The 17,185-nt window shown below is 41.8% G+C and overlaps 1 protein-coding gene across 1 annotated transcript in view; it reads right to left on the bottom strand.

Annotated features, from left to right (window-relative positions):
* The window catches only part of itga8 (integrin, alpha 8), a 168,864-nt gene that overhangs the window by 73,057 nt on the left and 78,622 nt on the right, over positions 1–17,185 (bottom strand). Inside the window, exons 14-15 of the mRNA XM_007242178.4 lie at positions 3,910–3,955; positions 1,719–1,826 (exon numbers count right to left, since the gene is read on the bottom strand). Coding sequence (XP_007242240.3) covers positions 1,719–1,826; positions 3,910–3,955 — 154 coding nt within the window. The remainder of the gene's footprint in view (positions 1–1,718; positions 1,827–3,909; positions 3,956–17,185) is intronic.

Here is a 17,185-nt window from a genome sequence, read left to right as displayed (position 1 = left end):
TGTACAGTGCAGCGCTGCCATGGTCTGAGAAAATCCCCTCGATTGGTGTGGACCATCAGTAAAAATAAATGGGTTTTCTCCAGCGGAGAACTGAAAAACAGTTCAGTTGGAACCAAAACCGAGACTTTCTCTTGTCTTGTCTCTTGTTCACAACCGACAACGGGTGGAGAGTTTCCACCTGTCTAAACAGACCAAACTGAAGAAGTTGGATAAGTCTGCGCCAAACAAGATAGGTAAGAAAGCGCCACGAGACAGACGGAGCACGGAGACTCCTCCATGTAACTGTCAGGTCACGTGGTTTTATTGTCATTCCTGAGTCTAATCTGTATACACTGGAACAGAATGATGTTCTTCAGGCCCCATGATTCTACCATGGACTACACAGAGTATGGATATGCTATACTGTAGAGAAGTGTTTACACAGGACAATAAAACTAACTGAACAATCAGTACATTCACAAAATAAAATATACTGATGTATTAAGCATATGGAGTATTGGAGTCAGAGCTGCAAGTGAAGAGTGAGTTCAGGTGTAAACTCTACAGAGAATTTGGGGAGAGGTGTCATATAGTAGCTTTGCTAGAGTGCAATAATTATAGTGCAGGTGTGCAGCAACGGTTTAGCAATGAAGTGTGATCCATATTATGTTAAATGTGACAGGACAGGAACTGATATGGAAATACTAATACTGTAAGATAAAGAATGTGTAAATTGGCCTGGGAATGCCTGCACCTGCAGAAGTTAGAAGTTGTGAGGTGTTATCTTGTGACTGAGGTTCAACACATGGCAATGTGCTCATGGCAAGATCACCCTAATTATCGGAGGTCTGATAGTGGGTGTCAGATGGACGAGATATTGCACACACACACAAACAGACACAAACAGACACACACACACACACACACACACAAACACACACAGCAGGGTTTAATTCCACTGGAGAAGATGAAACAAAGCCATAAACACGAAAGAGGAGACAGGAACACGGGAGCTTTCTGTTTTTACTAGTCTGGTGCCTCTATTTCTCTCTCTCTCTCTCTCTCTCTCTCTCTCGCTCTATTAGTTGAGTTTGCACATGTATTTTGATAGGCTACTCTCTTGTTATTACAGAATTCCACATTTTAGTGCTTTTCCTCTGTCTTTCTCAAATCTTCTTCCTCAAACCTTTCTTTAACAAGCCAAACACACACACACAGTCTCACTCAGCCCAAGCAGTCAAACACATCGTTATGTTTACACTAAGATCTCCCTCCAAAGTGTCTGTGGGACCAGGAATCCATACAGTGGGGCAAAAAGAACAGGGTGGTAGATGTGTGTGTAGGTGTGTGTGTGTGTGTGTGACTGGAGGTGCGTGGCTTTTCAAAATGTAAGGGTAATATTAGAGCTTCATAATTCAACCAGTATACCAGTAATTTCTCCAGTAGATCAGAACTATTACGTCTCTGTGAACCGTAAACCCCACCCTCTTAAACCAGTGTAGGTAAGCCAAGATCTCGCTGTATGAGAAAGTTACATTACGGAACCTGTATCATGGAAAATCTAAACTTATTTGCTGGATTAAAATGTGTTACATGTAAACATAACACTCCCTAGCCCATATAATCTAAACAATAATTGTTTTGAATGGAAATTTTCCAATGAAAGGAAAATATTGTCTTCCAAAAGAACTGATACCAGTTTATGTTTCTACATGCGGTGAAATGCTTGAGACACTTACCAGGGAACCATGGTGTCAGAGTTGGGCAAGTGGCAGGTCTTGTCCTCTGGGTTGAGGATTCTGGGAGTCAGGAGCAGCTGAGCGTCCACGGTGACCACTGGCCTCGCCCTAGTGAGCACATTTAAAAGAGCATTGACCAGGTATGAAGACCGTGAATGTGAATCAAGTCAAGACAAGACAAGACAATATTGACCATACTTGTGCTGGACACACAAATGCAAGGTGGCCTCTTTGGTCACTTTTTTTTAAACTTTATTGCCATTAACACACATTGACAGGCAATTAACATTGTGTGACCAAAATCTCCTTGAGATCGGGCTTCACTTAACACATATTATATACAAATAGAATCAAAGAAATATATCCATCTTTACCTTCTCTTCATTTATATCTACGTATTGATACATGTTTACCTATACATACCTACAAAACATACATACATACCTATATACATACATACCTGCATACATACATTCCTACATATCCACCTATATACCTACATACATTCCTTTAAGATACATATACAATTCTGATACAATCTAACTCTAAGGTACATAATAACAGGTGTCCCCCTTCTTATAAAATTTGGTAGCTTTAGTTGTAGCTGTGCAGTCATGTGCTTCATCATATAAACATATTTGACTTTTTGTAACTATTGTCCAACAGTAGGGGGATTAGGTTTCATCCAATTAATCGTAATAGTTTTCCTCGCAATCATCAACAAAATATGCATTATATAACACTGATTAGGGGTAAGCATATATTCAGAAAACATTTCCAATAACAAAAAATGTGGGTCCAATGGAGTATGAACATTTAGGATTTTTTCTATTTCCATTTTAATATTTTTCCAGAATGACTGAACTTTTGGGCAGTCCCAGAAAATATGGGTATGGTCGCCGACCATACCACAGTTTCTCCAGCATTTTTTGGTATCTTTGGTCACTTTTAATCCATTTGTGCAGTAAACACTCACATACAGTGAGCACGCACTTCCAGAGCGGTGCACGCATTGCTGACACAGATATGCAAATGCACAAAAACACACACACAGCTTGTCTCACGTCTGAAGAGAAGTACTGCAAATAAAAATAGGACTCTCTGGAGTAGATAAACATGAATGAGATGGCACCATGCCTAATGCTTAATGACAGGTGTGGGCTGTGGAGCAGTGGAACTGTGTTCTTTGGAATGATGGAGCTCTATTCAATACTTTTGTGGTAGTGAGGTATATGAGGATATCTGGACGTCAGTATTTCTTGTGTCGATAAATGCAATCAAATCCCTACAGCAATGCTGATTTTAAAAGAACCAAAAAATAAAAGAATGAGCAGGTGTCCCAATAACGCCTTTATACAGTATGGATATGGATATAAATAGAGATTCTCCTCAATTTAAGCAAACAAAGCCTTAAGTAAGCCCTCAACGGCTAGAAAAGGTTAAGTGGTGAGAGTTTAGCATGTGGCTAACGTCTGATTAAGCCCTCTGTCCCTCTGTGGAGGCCAGCACTGAAGCTCTGGCTTAGCGCTGGTAACGTTAGCTTACACAAACACTCCGGCACCCATGCCTGCTAATCGTTTTAGCACTGACACTGTGACACATCAGGCATGTGTGTGTGTGTGAGAGAATATGGGAGTACGAGAGTGTGTGTTTGAGGCTCGGTGGCTTTGTGGAAGGAAGCGAGGGGTTGATTAGAAACGTTTCAGAATGAAACAGTATCTGAGAGGAACACGACGGCCCGAAGCCACAGGGGCCGAAAGGTCGTTCACGGCTTCAACCCTTCAAATATCAGAAAGCATTGAAGTTGAAGAGACACACACACACACACACACACACAAATACACATTAAGAAACATTAAGAAACACGCTGTGCTATTAATCACACTCTCACAAAGATACTAACAGGCGTATCACTGATCACAGAAAAACACCTTCCCGTCAGAACGAACTCTTTTCCGATGAAAAACACTCAGGCCTGCTAAGCCGCTCACGCTGATGAGGGGAACATGTGGAAGTGTTTGTGTTACGATGGTGTGTGTGAGTGTGTGTGTGTGTGTGAGCAAGGAAGAGAGGGATGGAATGTGTGAATGAACCTGAAGGCCTGGAGGCATGTTGCTATGCTACACAGCTCTGGTCACATATCAATGATATGGAGAGGGGGGGTGGGGCTTGGGGTAGGAGGGGGTCTTACCTGTATACCACCACTTTTCCAGCACCGAAGGCCCCAACAATCAAATCTGCAATACAGAGAAAAAAAGAGAGAGCGACACTGAGAAATGATACAGAGAGAGAGAGCAAGAGAATGCAAGAACATGGGTAAATGTGAAAAGTGTGTGTGTGTGTGTGTGAAAGAGAGAGAGAGAGAGAGAGAGAGAGAGGGGACAGTGTGTCAGCTTCAAAGCATGCCGCAGCTGGGAGTGATTTGAGGGACTCCAGCAGTCTGCATCACACACACACACACACACACATACACACACACAAACACACACACAGACGTCTCACATTTTAACAACCTTAGATCAGTACAAACAGCACAACCAGCAAACTATAAATATCCCCCCAGACCCACTGACTCAGATCAGAACCAAACACAATCACACAGTATTCCAGTGGTGGACCCCCGGACCAAGAATTCCCCTCCAAACACAACAACAGGCGAGTGTTTCTAACAGCATTAGAACAAAAGGACACATACCTAAACCAATAATGGGTAAATGACTAAAGCTTCATACAAAGTATTACAAGAAACATATGAGCTTCGATATACAACTCCATTAGAAAAAACACGCTGGAATAGTAACTTTAGTAAAGATTACTTTATTTTATGTTTTGTCAGGTCAATTTACCGTATTTTTCACACTGTAAGGCGCACTTAAAATCCTTCAAGTTGCACCTTATAATCCAGTGCACCTTATGTATGAATTTCATCAGTCATGTTGTAAAGAGTTGAAGTACTGCATTATACAGGAGTTTCAGTTTAGTTCTCCAGCACAGAGGCTGGAGAAGTTTTAGAATTAGCTCTTTAGCCATTCAGAGTTGAATATCAGCCTGTAGCCTGCTGCTAACCCTGCCTAGCACTGCATTAGCATTAGCTGCTAACCACACTAAGTGCTAGCTAGCTCTTTGGCAGTTCAGAGGGAGTATATCAGACTGCAGCCTGCGTGTTTACTGTGTTAAAACAAGCTGCATTGGCCAAAACCACTAGCTACTATCGCTCTAGCTTACCAGAACACTCAGGGTTCCTCAGTGTAGCACCGTTGGGAGGCGTTTACTAGCGCTAATGCGGCTAGTGCTAAGCCGCTAATGCTAATGCAGCTGCACCCAGCCTTAGTGGAAATCTGGAAATCTAAGCTTACTGTAAATAAACAGAAGCGCTTTACTCACCCAAAAAAACAGTTTTCTGTGTAGATTAATATCCAGCAAGCATTTGACTTTAAAAATGTATTTTTTATTTTCAAGAATTACAGTTTTGTTTATTTAGCTTAGCTTCACTTAACTTAGTTACACCCCCACCACCACCCAGCTGCGAGACCTGCTGGTCTAGAAGGAAAACATCCTTACTAGCGTTGCATCATGCGCCTTATAATTAGGCAATAATACACTCGAGGTTTATGCTATAACATGTAATGCGATGTGGTCGTAGGTCAGCACAGCAGGGCCAATATGACACGATAAAGCAAGAACCTCGAGTGTATTATTGTGATTATACCACAGTTCCATTATTGCTGTTTATTTAATTTTTTTGAGTTAAACAGGATGAGAAAATACAATCTGTTTGGTTATAAATATTCTGCATGTTAAAATAGTTCTATTGCTGCTCTGTTTGTAGCTGCACTGTAAGCTCTGCATTATCGGCCATTTCACTCAAAGTTGTGGAAATCTAAGCGTACTGTAAATAAACAGAAGCGCTTTACTCACACAAATAAACTTTTTTGAAGAGAGAAATCTGTGTAGATTAGTCCAGTGCTCGTTTTATTGAAACCAAAAGTTTTTTTTTTAAAGAATTAAGGTTTTGTTTACTCCGTCGCCCCCCAGCGGCAAGACCTGCAGAATTACAAGAGTCCACCGTACATTCAGCTTAAAATACCCTATACTAACTGGAAAATATATACACTTAAGCTTTTATTTTAATAATAGCAACTCTTAACCTGCTATTGGTGGCTGATAATGTGAATAATAATACGTGTTTGTTTTTTTTAATCGCTGGGATTTATTTGTGGGGCCGCGTCTTACATGTGCATGCAAAGTAAATTTAAGAGCATTTTTTTATAGATTTTTTTTTAAGAGAAGGAACATGACAACAATATGTCTAAAAGTAATTACAATTAAAAAATATATATTAAATCAGCACAAATTAAATAAGGCCACAAAATTAGATATTTCACTTCTCTGCATATCTCTGTACATTAATAAGAAACTCACTGTATTGTTTTATTACTAATATAAAAGACAAGTACAAATCAGGTGAGCAATAATTATTTTAAATTTTTTTTAAAAACGACCCACCCAGAAAATGTCTGTGACCCGCTTTTGGGTCCCGACCCACCAGTTGAGAATCGCTGCCCTAAGGTCTCAGTGTACTGGTACGTTTTCTGCATTAATGCTGTAATCACAGATATGCACTGACACAACCTTACACCATGACAGACTCTGGCTTTTGGACTTGCTGATACTGTAACAGTCTGGATGGTCCTTTTCGTCCTCAGTTTGGAGCTCACGGCACTCTAGAACACTTATTTGTCTGACTACAGTACAACATAGTAAAGTTTTAAGGTCCATTTCTGAACGTAGCTCTGTATTGTAGTGCTTCACAAAGGTTTGCCAAAGGAATTCCTTGCCCAAATGGTTTTATCAGCTTTTGTTGCAACAGATTAGATTACATTATTTTCTATACTTTTACCGAGCATGTTGTCCTACAGTGAAGTAAGTTACAATGAAGTACAATAGTAATAGCTGTAACCTCACTGTACAGACGCATTTAGGACATAATGGGCTATAATAAGCTTCCCTACAATTACAGTTTGGCTCTGCCAGGTAGAGCAACATTTCTACAAACTAGCCAAAAACATTTATGTATATTCAGACACATGCACTCCAGTCTTTTCTTACTGGCCGCTCTCCTCTTTTCTGCTACTGACAGCTGTTTTAGCCATCACCACCAGTCTCTCCAGTGTTCAGGCTCCATCTCTGAAATTTTACAAAATGACTATTTATACAACTAAACCAACATTAAACATTATATATGTATATAGTGACTTATGACGGGCTACATTAACCAACGCATTACAGTGCTTTCAATACGGGAGATCATCAATCATCATCTGCATTTGCCCAATTAATTATAGTACATTATTGTGTATTTTTCCTTACTTGGGAAGTGTGAACTTCCAGAACACAACTCCGACCTTCACACGAGGCTTACGTGTGCTCAGAGTCTCGGCGGATTCAGGGAGCGCAGCTTCAGTTTTAATTGGGAGTGATAAATCTGACAGGACGAGCGGTGCTGCTGCTTTGCTTTTGGTTCTGAAATGCAGAGAGAGTTAATAGGCGGGCGAGTACAGATTGGTCCTGGTGGGCCGCTAGCAGTCAGCCAGAATCAGGAGGCTTAAAGGCAGGAATGTTCTAGAGCAGCGGCTCCAGAAACCCTAATAAGCGCTCCGAGACCGGTCCCAAGAAGGAATTTACGCTCGGCCGTCTTGGCAGGGTGCCCGTTCCAAATCGGAGCTCTGACCCATAAGAGAGAGAGGGGCTTTGGTGTTTTTGGATAAAAAACACACCTCCAATTTCAGAAGCACAGGGGAGCAACGAGTGCACACACACACAAACTGAAAAAAGTCATGGATTTGGGACACCTTTGCTTTTTGTTCTTGGTTTGAATAATGTTACAAATACCTATCTCACCAGATGTCCTTCATATCTACCTCTAATTTTCATGAATTATAGTTGAAGCATCAGTTTGGGGATGGCGCCATGCCTGTCCAGGTACGTAGGCTGCAGCTGCTGAACTGGAAGAAGTGGACAGGAAGATTGATGGATGGATGAAAATCCAATGGTGAATAGAAATATTCTTGATCACATTTTTTTTTTTTAACTTTAAAAAAGTGGGCAGATAGAAAAATGCTTTTCACAAAGATTGCGCAGTTTTAGATGACTTCCTGTTGGTGGGTTTGGGTGATCTGTGTAAATGTATCATTTATATTTATATTGTTATTTACATAAAAATGTATAAGTTATAAAAATAAAATATATTAAAGCCGCCGGGGTGAAATAAAGTATTAAATTAACTTATATTTCAATATTTTGTTTTGTGATACTGTTTCTTAAAAAACAGCACTAATTATTGCTACTGATGCTAAACTCAGCTCAAAATCAGAGTAACCTACAGATATGATACACATACCATGACAAACAGCCAGACCCCATCACCCTATCTAACCAGCATGGTGCCATTTGCACCGACATGAGCTTTCAGCAAGTAATCCAGCTCAAAGCGTTTTCCCTCTCTGCTTGTCTGAGCACATCTGAGTGTACTATATGATTTTTTTTTTTATATGAAGTTTGCGGGTGCACGGACGACCTCTGGCTTGTGCTGTTCAGCGTGCAGATCGCCTGCTTCTCTGTAAGCTATCGCGCAAGGGAAGGGATGTGCACGCGTCCGAACTCCCCATCTACAACACATTGTCGGTGTGTCCTGCTACCTGTGTGGTGCGCTTGCTTGAAAATTTTTTATCGATTAACACCAGACCTTAAGAAATATCCCCTGTATTGAGGAAAGAAAAGTTGTATCAGCAGGTTCTCGCCAATATACAGCCCCAGTTTTAAGTGGGTTGGGATTGAAATGCTTCATATTATAGGATATGTTCACAGTGGTCACAAACAGAATCAGGGTTCTGCAGGGTTTATTGTCTCTAAAAGCGGCAACACAATATATGTGTTGCATAAAAAAGGTTAAAATCATTCAGTCTGATGTCATTTGATTGCGTTTTACATTTGCTTTAAGAAGGTTTATGCCTTAAACATATACTGTTTAAAGAAATGTTAGAATAGAACATTTGAATAGATTTAACGTTACATTACTATCCTCAACATTACATTACAGTACTCATTATCTTGTGCTGTAACCATGACCACAATGGTCGAGTCTGATTTTACATCAGCCCACTCTGAAGAACTCCTGTCTGCACCTCGGTGACTGAAATATGAGGAAAGTTTTAATATATTACAATGATTACTGCAAAAGCACAACGTGGAATTATAATTGTAACACTAGCACCCAACATAAACACACTCTGGAGGCGCAGAGTGACTGAAAGTCACTCTATTTGGGTGTTCGGCTCACTCAAGCTCATGCTAAATGTGTGAGTGTGTCTATATGTGTGTGTGCGTGTGTGCATGCATGTGTATGTGTGTTTGTGTGTATTAGACACAAAATATTCAGGTCAGAAGCCTCTGGCTACCACAGCGGCAGCAGAGTGTGGGGCTAAGAGAAGAGGGGGTGGGTTGGAGGAATGGGTGCAGCACCTATAGCCCTTGGCTTTGTTTTAATAAAGCTCTAGTCTGGTAAAGCTATCTGCAGTGAAGAAGCTTCTTCTGCCAGAGAACAACGCCAGCAAATGCAATCCCCTCTTACACCTCCAGACCCTGCATTCCTCCTCTCTCCTTTTGTCCATATATCTATCTATCAATCAAGTTTTTTTCCCCACAATAATTGTAAAGAAAATAAACTTCCCATGTCATTCTCTTTAAGAGCCGGGTGAGCTCTGACTTTGGCACATTCGCATCTTAACAGTGCGATGCTTTGTGCGTCTCAGCAGAGGATACTGACCTGCACGCTCGCGCTGTGAAGGTACGCCAGCAGCTCATTTAGGGGAACAGCAATATTTTAGCATATTTTAATCTTTATTTTGTTTATTGTTGAGTTTCAAGTTTGGTTTGCGCCCCATAGCACACATGGTGCATCTACAGCAAGGACTCTTGACTCTTGAATGGACTATTGAAACACCCGTCAGTGTAGAATTATTCTTAATAACTGTCTACTCTGACGCTATTTTAACAATGTGGCCGCAAAGTGTGAAAATAGACTGTTGACGGGGTGTAAGATAGCAAAGAGCATCGCAACGTGCACTGTGCAGGGTGTACAATAGGGCCCAATGTGTTGATAACTGAAACAAAATAGATGTGAAAATTAGTGCCAAAATGACGTGCTGTATATCTGAAATAGATGTGTACTAAAATTTAAATTATTAAGAAAATGAAAAATGAACAAACAAATCTCTTCATAATGTATGAAAAAGTAAATGTAAGGTACAATATCTTTCATAAATTTGCATTATCCATACTGTCTTAACGTTTTCTGAATAGGGATTGTAAAAAGCAAGAACATTATGACATGAATATAAATTTTATATATAATTTATATGAGATATATGCACATCCCAGAATCCTGACATCTGAGAACATAATGGGTGTGTGAGTGAATATGTGTGCGTGTGTGTGTGTGTGTGTGTGTGTGTTTGCTAAAGTATCTTTGAATGGCGGTCACCCAAATACCACCTTGCGCCAAAACACGTTTACACATTCCAGCTGTAACACCATATACACTACAACAATACACACACACACACACACACACACACACACACACACACACAGCAAGGATCCCTCAGGCAATAAAAAGTGATTGTTACAAGCATTGTGGACCCAAATCAGCTCATTACAAAAAATGATACCTTCCTGTGGGCCTCATACATGTCAGCCGTCTCCCTCTCTCACCTCTTTAAAGAGTTCAGAGCTGCTGAAACTCCAGTTTACAAATTTCACACTTTTCCCCAACCCCCCCTCACATCATCTCAATCACAGCGTCTGTCTGACTGAACAATCATCATAGTCTGAAATAGGTGAAACACCAAAATGACCAGATTTAAATTTGCACATACTATAATAATATCAATATTAAGCATTAACACAGTTCTGATTTCTTACAGTTCAATAAAAAATTCTATACATTAATTAATTAATTAAAGTTTTAGCAAAAGTTCTGTCAGGAGACTTGATTAATCACTAGCTTACACTTACACACACTATCTGCTGCTTATAATTGCTGACATTTTGCCTCAAGAATCTTTCTGATTGCAGTGATATATTAGTTGTAGATATACAATGGCATGAAAATGTATGGTTATTAAACCCTGCTCATTTAATTAATATTGAAGTAAAAAAATACAACCAAACATAATTCCCTATTAATTCCTATTTATTTTTTTATATTTTAAGAGGGAGAAAAAAAATCATGCGTATTATAAAAAAAAGCAGACTTATCCTTAAGAAAACCTTTGGTTGCATTTATATATATATATAAATATATATGTACACACATAATGCATCTTCTCAAAAGCGGCAGTAATCTTTTACAATAAGGGTCCATTAATTAATAGTCCTTAACACAAAAGGTCTCAATTAATTATTAATTAAAAAAATGAAGTAGAGTTAACTCTTAAGTATAAAAATTTAGTTATGTTTAATAATATCTTAAATTGGAATATGTTTATTCTTAAATCATTTTAGACATTATTTAATCATTTAACAATGTTTATTACTGTTGAAAGTACTGATATTTGGTAATATAATTGTAAAGTGTTACCAAAGGGACATAGTTTACATATACTTCTATTGTAAAAATGTGTAAAGTTATATCACAAATTATAGAGTCATTACTTTTCAATATATCTGATAAGTAAAATAATATTTAAAAGCTGGCTATAAAGAGGCTATACTTGTATTGTAAAAATGATATATACTGTTGCAGTCTCATTCTAACAGACAAAATGTAAATGCTGTGGCAGAAATGCCCTCCAGACAATTCATCTACCATGTGTGTTTTTTTGGGGAAGTGGGAGGAAACCAGAACACCCGGTGGAAACCCACGTAGACATACCAACAGAGACCAGAGTGAAGCTCAAACTCACAACTTCAGGCACCTGGAGCTGCGGGAAAACATGTCACCTGCTGTAGCACCTTACGTCCATAGCTAAAACACTCCTCCATGCATCTGTCTTCTTATTCACAACCTTTGGGTGAAACTTCCTTGAATCCTCCATAGACAGAGCACCAATCCGTCACAGTACACAAACATACATTCATTTATACATTCTCACTTTGGGGCTCATTTAGAATAATCAATTTATCTACCATGTGTGAACCTGGAGGAAACTCCTGAGCATACTCAGAATCATTGGGCAAAAGATATCACTTTTTTGGGACAGGGTACCAGTCCATCATGTGCAACCATCTACTCATCCATTCCCTCACTAGCTAAAACATACATATCTCAAAATTTGAAATTTGAGACACATACATATTTTGTATTTGGCATCTGCATGGCAATGGATGTGTCAGCTCACAGGCCTGCAGTTTGTTTAGGGTTTGACTTGGACCCTGCAGGCCTTGAGATGCAAAAGGCCCTATCTTACTCTCTGCGCTACGCTAAGATGTTTTCAGATCAATTTCAGACGTATTGCTATCTCGGTGGCGGAAAACACAGGTGCGCCACTGACTGATTAGAACCCTGACAACAGTCAACTATCAGACAACCATTCCTCTCTTGACAATGGAGGCGCATGCACCTTGCATGCTTAGCCCATGTGCTTACACCCCTGCTCATTACACACACAAGAACACGCAGTAAAGCACAAACCCAACGTTTACATCAACAATACACAGAATACAAAATAAAATGCTGTTCCCGTAAGTGACCTGATTGAGCACCTTTACAGCGTGAACGAACGTGTCTGTTTCCTCTGCTGAGAAGCGCAGAAGCTCTGCGCTGTTAAAATACCAATCTGCCAAAGTCAGAGCACACCTGGCTCTTAAAATGAATGCCAAGTAAATGTATTTATTTTATTATTAATAACGATTATTAATACATGCCTTCTGCATGTTTTGAGCTTTGCAAGGCATATTTTTGGCATCTTCACGATACCAAAGACACACTGACACGCCCTTTAACTTCTTCCAGCGGAGCCAAAAGCTTTAGAAGGACAGAAGAGGAGCTAGTCTAGTGTTTTCTTGTTGTACAACATGTACATCTGCACCCTGGGAATCTATTTTTACTTTACCGTACATCCTGTACATTTGCACTTCTGGACACTTTTATATTCTACTAAATACAATACTTGCACATGTTTTATTTTCCAGTATAGTTGTCCATCCATCCATCCATTTATCCAACCATCCATCCATCCATCCATCCATCCATCTATCTAATATATTCCAAACCACCACGGCCAACAGTATAGATTTATTCCTGAACTCCGATGCTATTCTAACAGTCTGGTTCAATGAGTGAAACTACACTGTTGATGGGGAGTAAGATAGCAATGAGCATCTTGACGCGGAGTGCGCAGGGTGTATGATAGGGTCCACTGTCTGTTGTAAAATGTGCTCTATAAACACAGCTGAACTGTACTGTGAAGTGTTAGCATGCTGCATTCATTTCAGTGATACTACTGATACTGAGTGTTTCATAATAGTGGCTCTTTCACAAGCAGTGTGGCCCACATGTAAGGAAACACAGAACCTTTTATGGTATTTTAAAGCCATAACTGATGAAATCTGTATTACAGGAATCCCAGGCACCACATATATATACTCTTATACTCACACCCTGCCGATGCTGAACTCTAGAACTAATCAAAACCTAATCAAACGCTGGGCCTTTACATTCATCAGAGTGATGGAGTGAGTATTTTAGAAGCTGAGACATACGGTGAGGGACTTACAGCGAGACTTACACAACTCACAGCTCAGATGAGATTTATTTTTATTTCCTGCAATTATGTGCATCGGAACACCCGTGCACATGTTCTACCACCGCCAGACCCTGCTACAGTGGAGAAATCAGCCAGAAAACACGCTACCGGACGAGGTTCTGCAGACGCTACTTGAGCTTAGCCTGCTAAGAGACCCAGGCCGCCAGCCTGCGGTGTTTCCTGACGCCGGAGCCCAGCGGAAGTGCCATCGCAAGCGGTGCGAGCGTGAGCAGAAGCGCGGAAAGAGAGCAGGGATCCACGCGAGGCTAAAGGCTAGTCCTTGCCGGCCGGCTATACCATCGCTCTTTCTGGCAAACATCTGTTCCCTTGACAATAAACTGGACTACATCCGACTCCAGCGAACAACCCAGCGTGAGTTCAGAGACTGCTGTGCTTTGTTTTTTGTGGAATCGTGGCTGAACGACAACATTCCGGACAGAGCCATTCAGCTAGCCGGGCTAACCGCGTTCAGAGCGGATAGGAGCGCGGCTCTATCCGGGAAGACCCGCGGTGGAGGCGTGTGTGTTTACATCAACACGGAATGGTGTAACAACGCTGTGACTGTCGCCAAACACTGCTCTCCGCTGGTGGAGTTCCTGATAGTCAAGTGCAGACCTTTTTATTTAGTACGGGAGTTCTCCGCCGTGCTAATAGCTGCTGTCTACATCCCACCCAGCGCTAGCATTGGTGCTAATGCTAAAGAGGCTCTGTGTGAACTCTATCGGACTATCAGCGATCTGCAGAACAAACACCCAGACGGACTGTTTATTATCGCCGGAGATTTCAACCACGCAAATCTCAAGTCAGTGCTCCCTAAATTCCATCAACATGTGGACTTTGCAACGAGAGGAGCGAGCCTGCTGGATCTTGTTTACACAAACATCCCCAGCGCGTACTGGGCGGAGCCCCGCCCCCACCTCGCTTTCTCGGACCACATGTGTGTTTGGCTGACTCCAACATACACACCACTCATCAGACGCTCCAGACCAGTTCAGAAGCAGGTGAAAACCCTGAGGAAAGCGAGAGCCGACCTGTCACGAGCCATCAGAGAGGCAAAGCGTGCACACGCCCAGAGAATCCACAGCCACTTCAAGGACACGGGTGACGCGCGGCGTATGTGGCAGGGCATCCAGGCAATCACCAACTACAGGACAATGCCACCGTCCTGTGAACGTGATGCCTCCCTCCCTGATGCCCTGATCAACTTTTATGCACGGTTTGAGGCACAAAACAACATGATGGCGAGAAAGACCATGCCCAAGCCGGACGAGCAGGTGTTGTGCCTGACTGCAGTGGATGTGAGGAACACTCTGCGCAGAGTCAACCCACGAAAAGCTGCAGGACCACACAACATCCCCGGCAGAGTGCTCAGGGAGTGCGCAGACCAGCTGACAGATGTTCTCACGGACATCTTCAACATCTCCCTGTGCAGCGCCACTGTCCCAACGTGCCTCAAGTCCACCACCATCGTTCCCGTGCCGAAGAAGTCCACAGTGTCCTGCCTCAATGACTACCGTCCCGTTGCACTTACACCCATCATCATGAAGTGCTTCGAGAGGCTAGTTATGAGGAACATCAAGACACAACTGCCCTCTTCACTGGACCCCCTGCAGTTTGCGTATCGTCCCAATCGCTCCACGGACGATGCCATCACCACCACCCTTCATCTCTCCCTCACCCACCTGGAGAAGAAGGACACTTCACCCTGCTGACTCATGACTGTGCTGCAAAACACAGTTCTAACAGCTTTATCAAGTTCGCCGATGATACAACGTGCTGGGTCTCATCACCAAAGGCGACGAGTCAGCATACAGAGAGGAGGTGCAGCGGCTGACAGACTGGTGTACAGTCAACAACCTTCACATGAATGTGGACAAGACAAAGGAAATGGTTGTTGACTTCAGGAGAGCACAACACACCCACTCTCCACTCAACATCGACGGGTCCTCTGTGGAGACTGTTAAGAGCACCAAGTTCCTTGGTGTCCACTTAGCAGATAACCTCACCTGGACCCTGAACACCAGCTCTACAGCCAAGAAAGCCCAGCAGCGTCTCTACTTCCTCCGGAAGCTGAGAAAGGCCCGTCTCCCTCCACCCATCCTCACACTCTTCTATAGAGGGACCATTGAGAGCATCCTGAGCAGCTGCATCACTGCCTGGTTTGGGACCTGCACCGTCTCTGACCGCAAGACCCTCCAGCGTATTGTGGAGACAGCTGAGAGGATCATCGGCGTCTCTCTCCCCTCCATCACGGACATTTACACCACCCGCAGCATCCGCAAAGCAACCAGCATTGTGAATGACCCCACTCATCCCTCACACAAACTGTTCTCCCTCCTGCCTTCGGGAAGAAGGTACCGCAGCATCCAGTCCAGCACGACCAGATTCTGCAACAGCTTCTACCCCCAAGCCATCAGACTCCTCAACTGCAGAGACTGAACTGATGGTTTTTCTGTACATGCACACACACTCTTACCCCACTTACCCCAGAAAATGGAAAGCACTAAAAACCCTACTACCTCACTGGACTCTATTGCACACTGTGTAATAGAGGTAATTACTACCTCACTGGTCTTTTTTGCACACTGCATAATTTTCACACTGTCTTGTTATTTATTATTCTTTGTCTGTATTGTGTTGTATTGTCTGTCTGCACTTTTGTACTGTTGCACTTATTGTTCTGTCTACACTGTGTTTATGTGCACCATGGTCCCTGGAGGAACGTTGTTTCGTTTCACTGTGTACTCTGTATATAGCTGAAATGACAATAAAAACCACTTTGACACTTTGACACTTTGAGAGACAGAGCGAGAAAGAGAAAAGAGAAAGAGAGAGTGAGATCTGCTTTTCCTCTTAGCTGGTTCCCTGGATCTGCTGTGCTTCACACTGCCAAGTGTGTGTGTGCAAGTGTATGTCCCCTGAAACCCCAAACCGTTTTAGAAGTTCAGATTTCAAGCCGAACTTCCAAATTAGGAAGAAGGTTGTTAACTGTACACGTAAATTAAACAAAGTCAACAGGCTGTCTGTGCGTAAAGACTGATTACACAAGCCAGGTACATAAAACACGTATATATAAAAGAGTTTCATGACACATTATATGCATATGCATGATATATTGACATAGTGACAAAGACGAAGTAACTACATTAAATAGGGGTGTGTTTAAAAAATTTATTCTTTGATTTAAATCGATCTTCATTTTAATGATCTAATATCGATCTTTTGATCTTTAGAATGAACCCATTTTCCCCGTAAATGCATAAAGTTTTAACGTCTCGCGTTTTATCTGGCGAGACCATCCTCGTGAGCACCGCCCTCTGGCTGGGGTGAGCTGGAGCACGAGAGACGGCGCACAGAATTCTGCACTGCAAAGGGGTTTCTGTACAAATGTAACAATTTTTTTTCTGTATTTCCACTCACTGCTGCCTGTGTTTATCAGACTAAGACCTTTAACACTGTTTTAAGTTGTTTTCCAGTGTTGTTTTCGCCTGTACTTCATTTAAAGTAAGACCTGACCAGCTGAAGCTAACGTTAGCTTAGCGGGTCAGCCAAAGCACGGCTAATTCCACTTTATCTGGGTTTTCGAGCACTACACATGGCCAGCACGCTAACCTAACCCCGCAAATAAATAAGAATATGTAAAACATGTTATGTTTTTGT

Source organism: Astyanax mexicanus, chromosome 1 (assembly GCF_023375975.1).
Source record: "Astyanax mexicanus isolate ESR-SI-001 chromosome 1, AstMex3_surface, whole genome shotgun sequence".
NCBI lineage: Eukaryota > Metazoa > Chordata > Actinopteri > Characiformes > Acestrorhamphidae > Astyanax > Astyanax mexicanus.
This window is presented reverse-complemented; position numbering and strand designations above follow the sequence as displayed.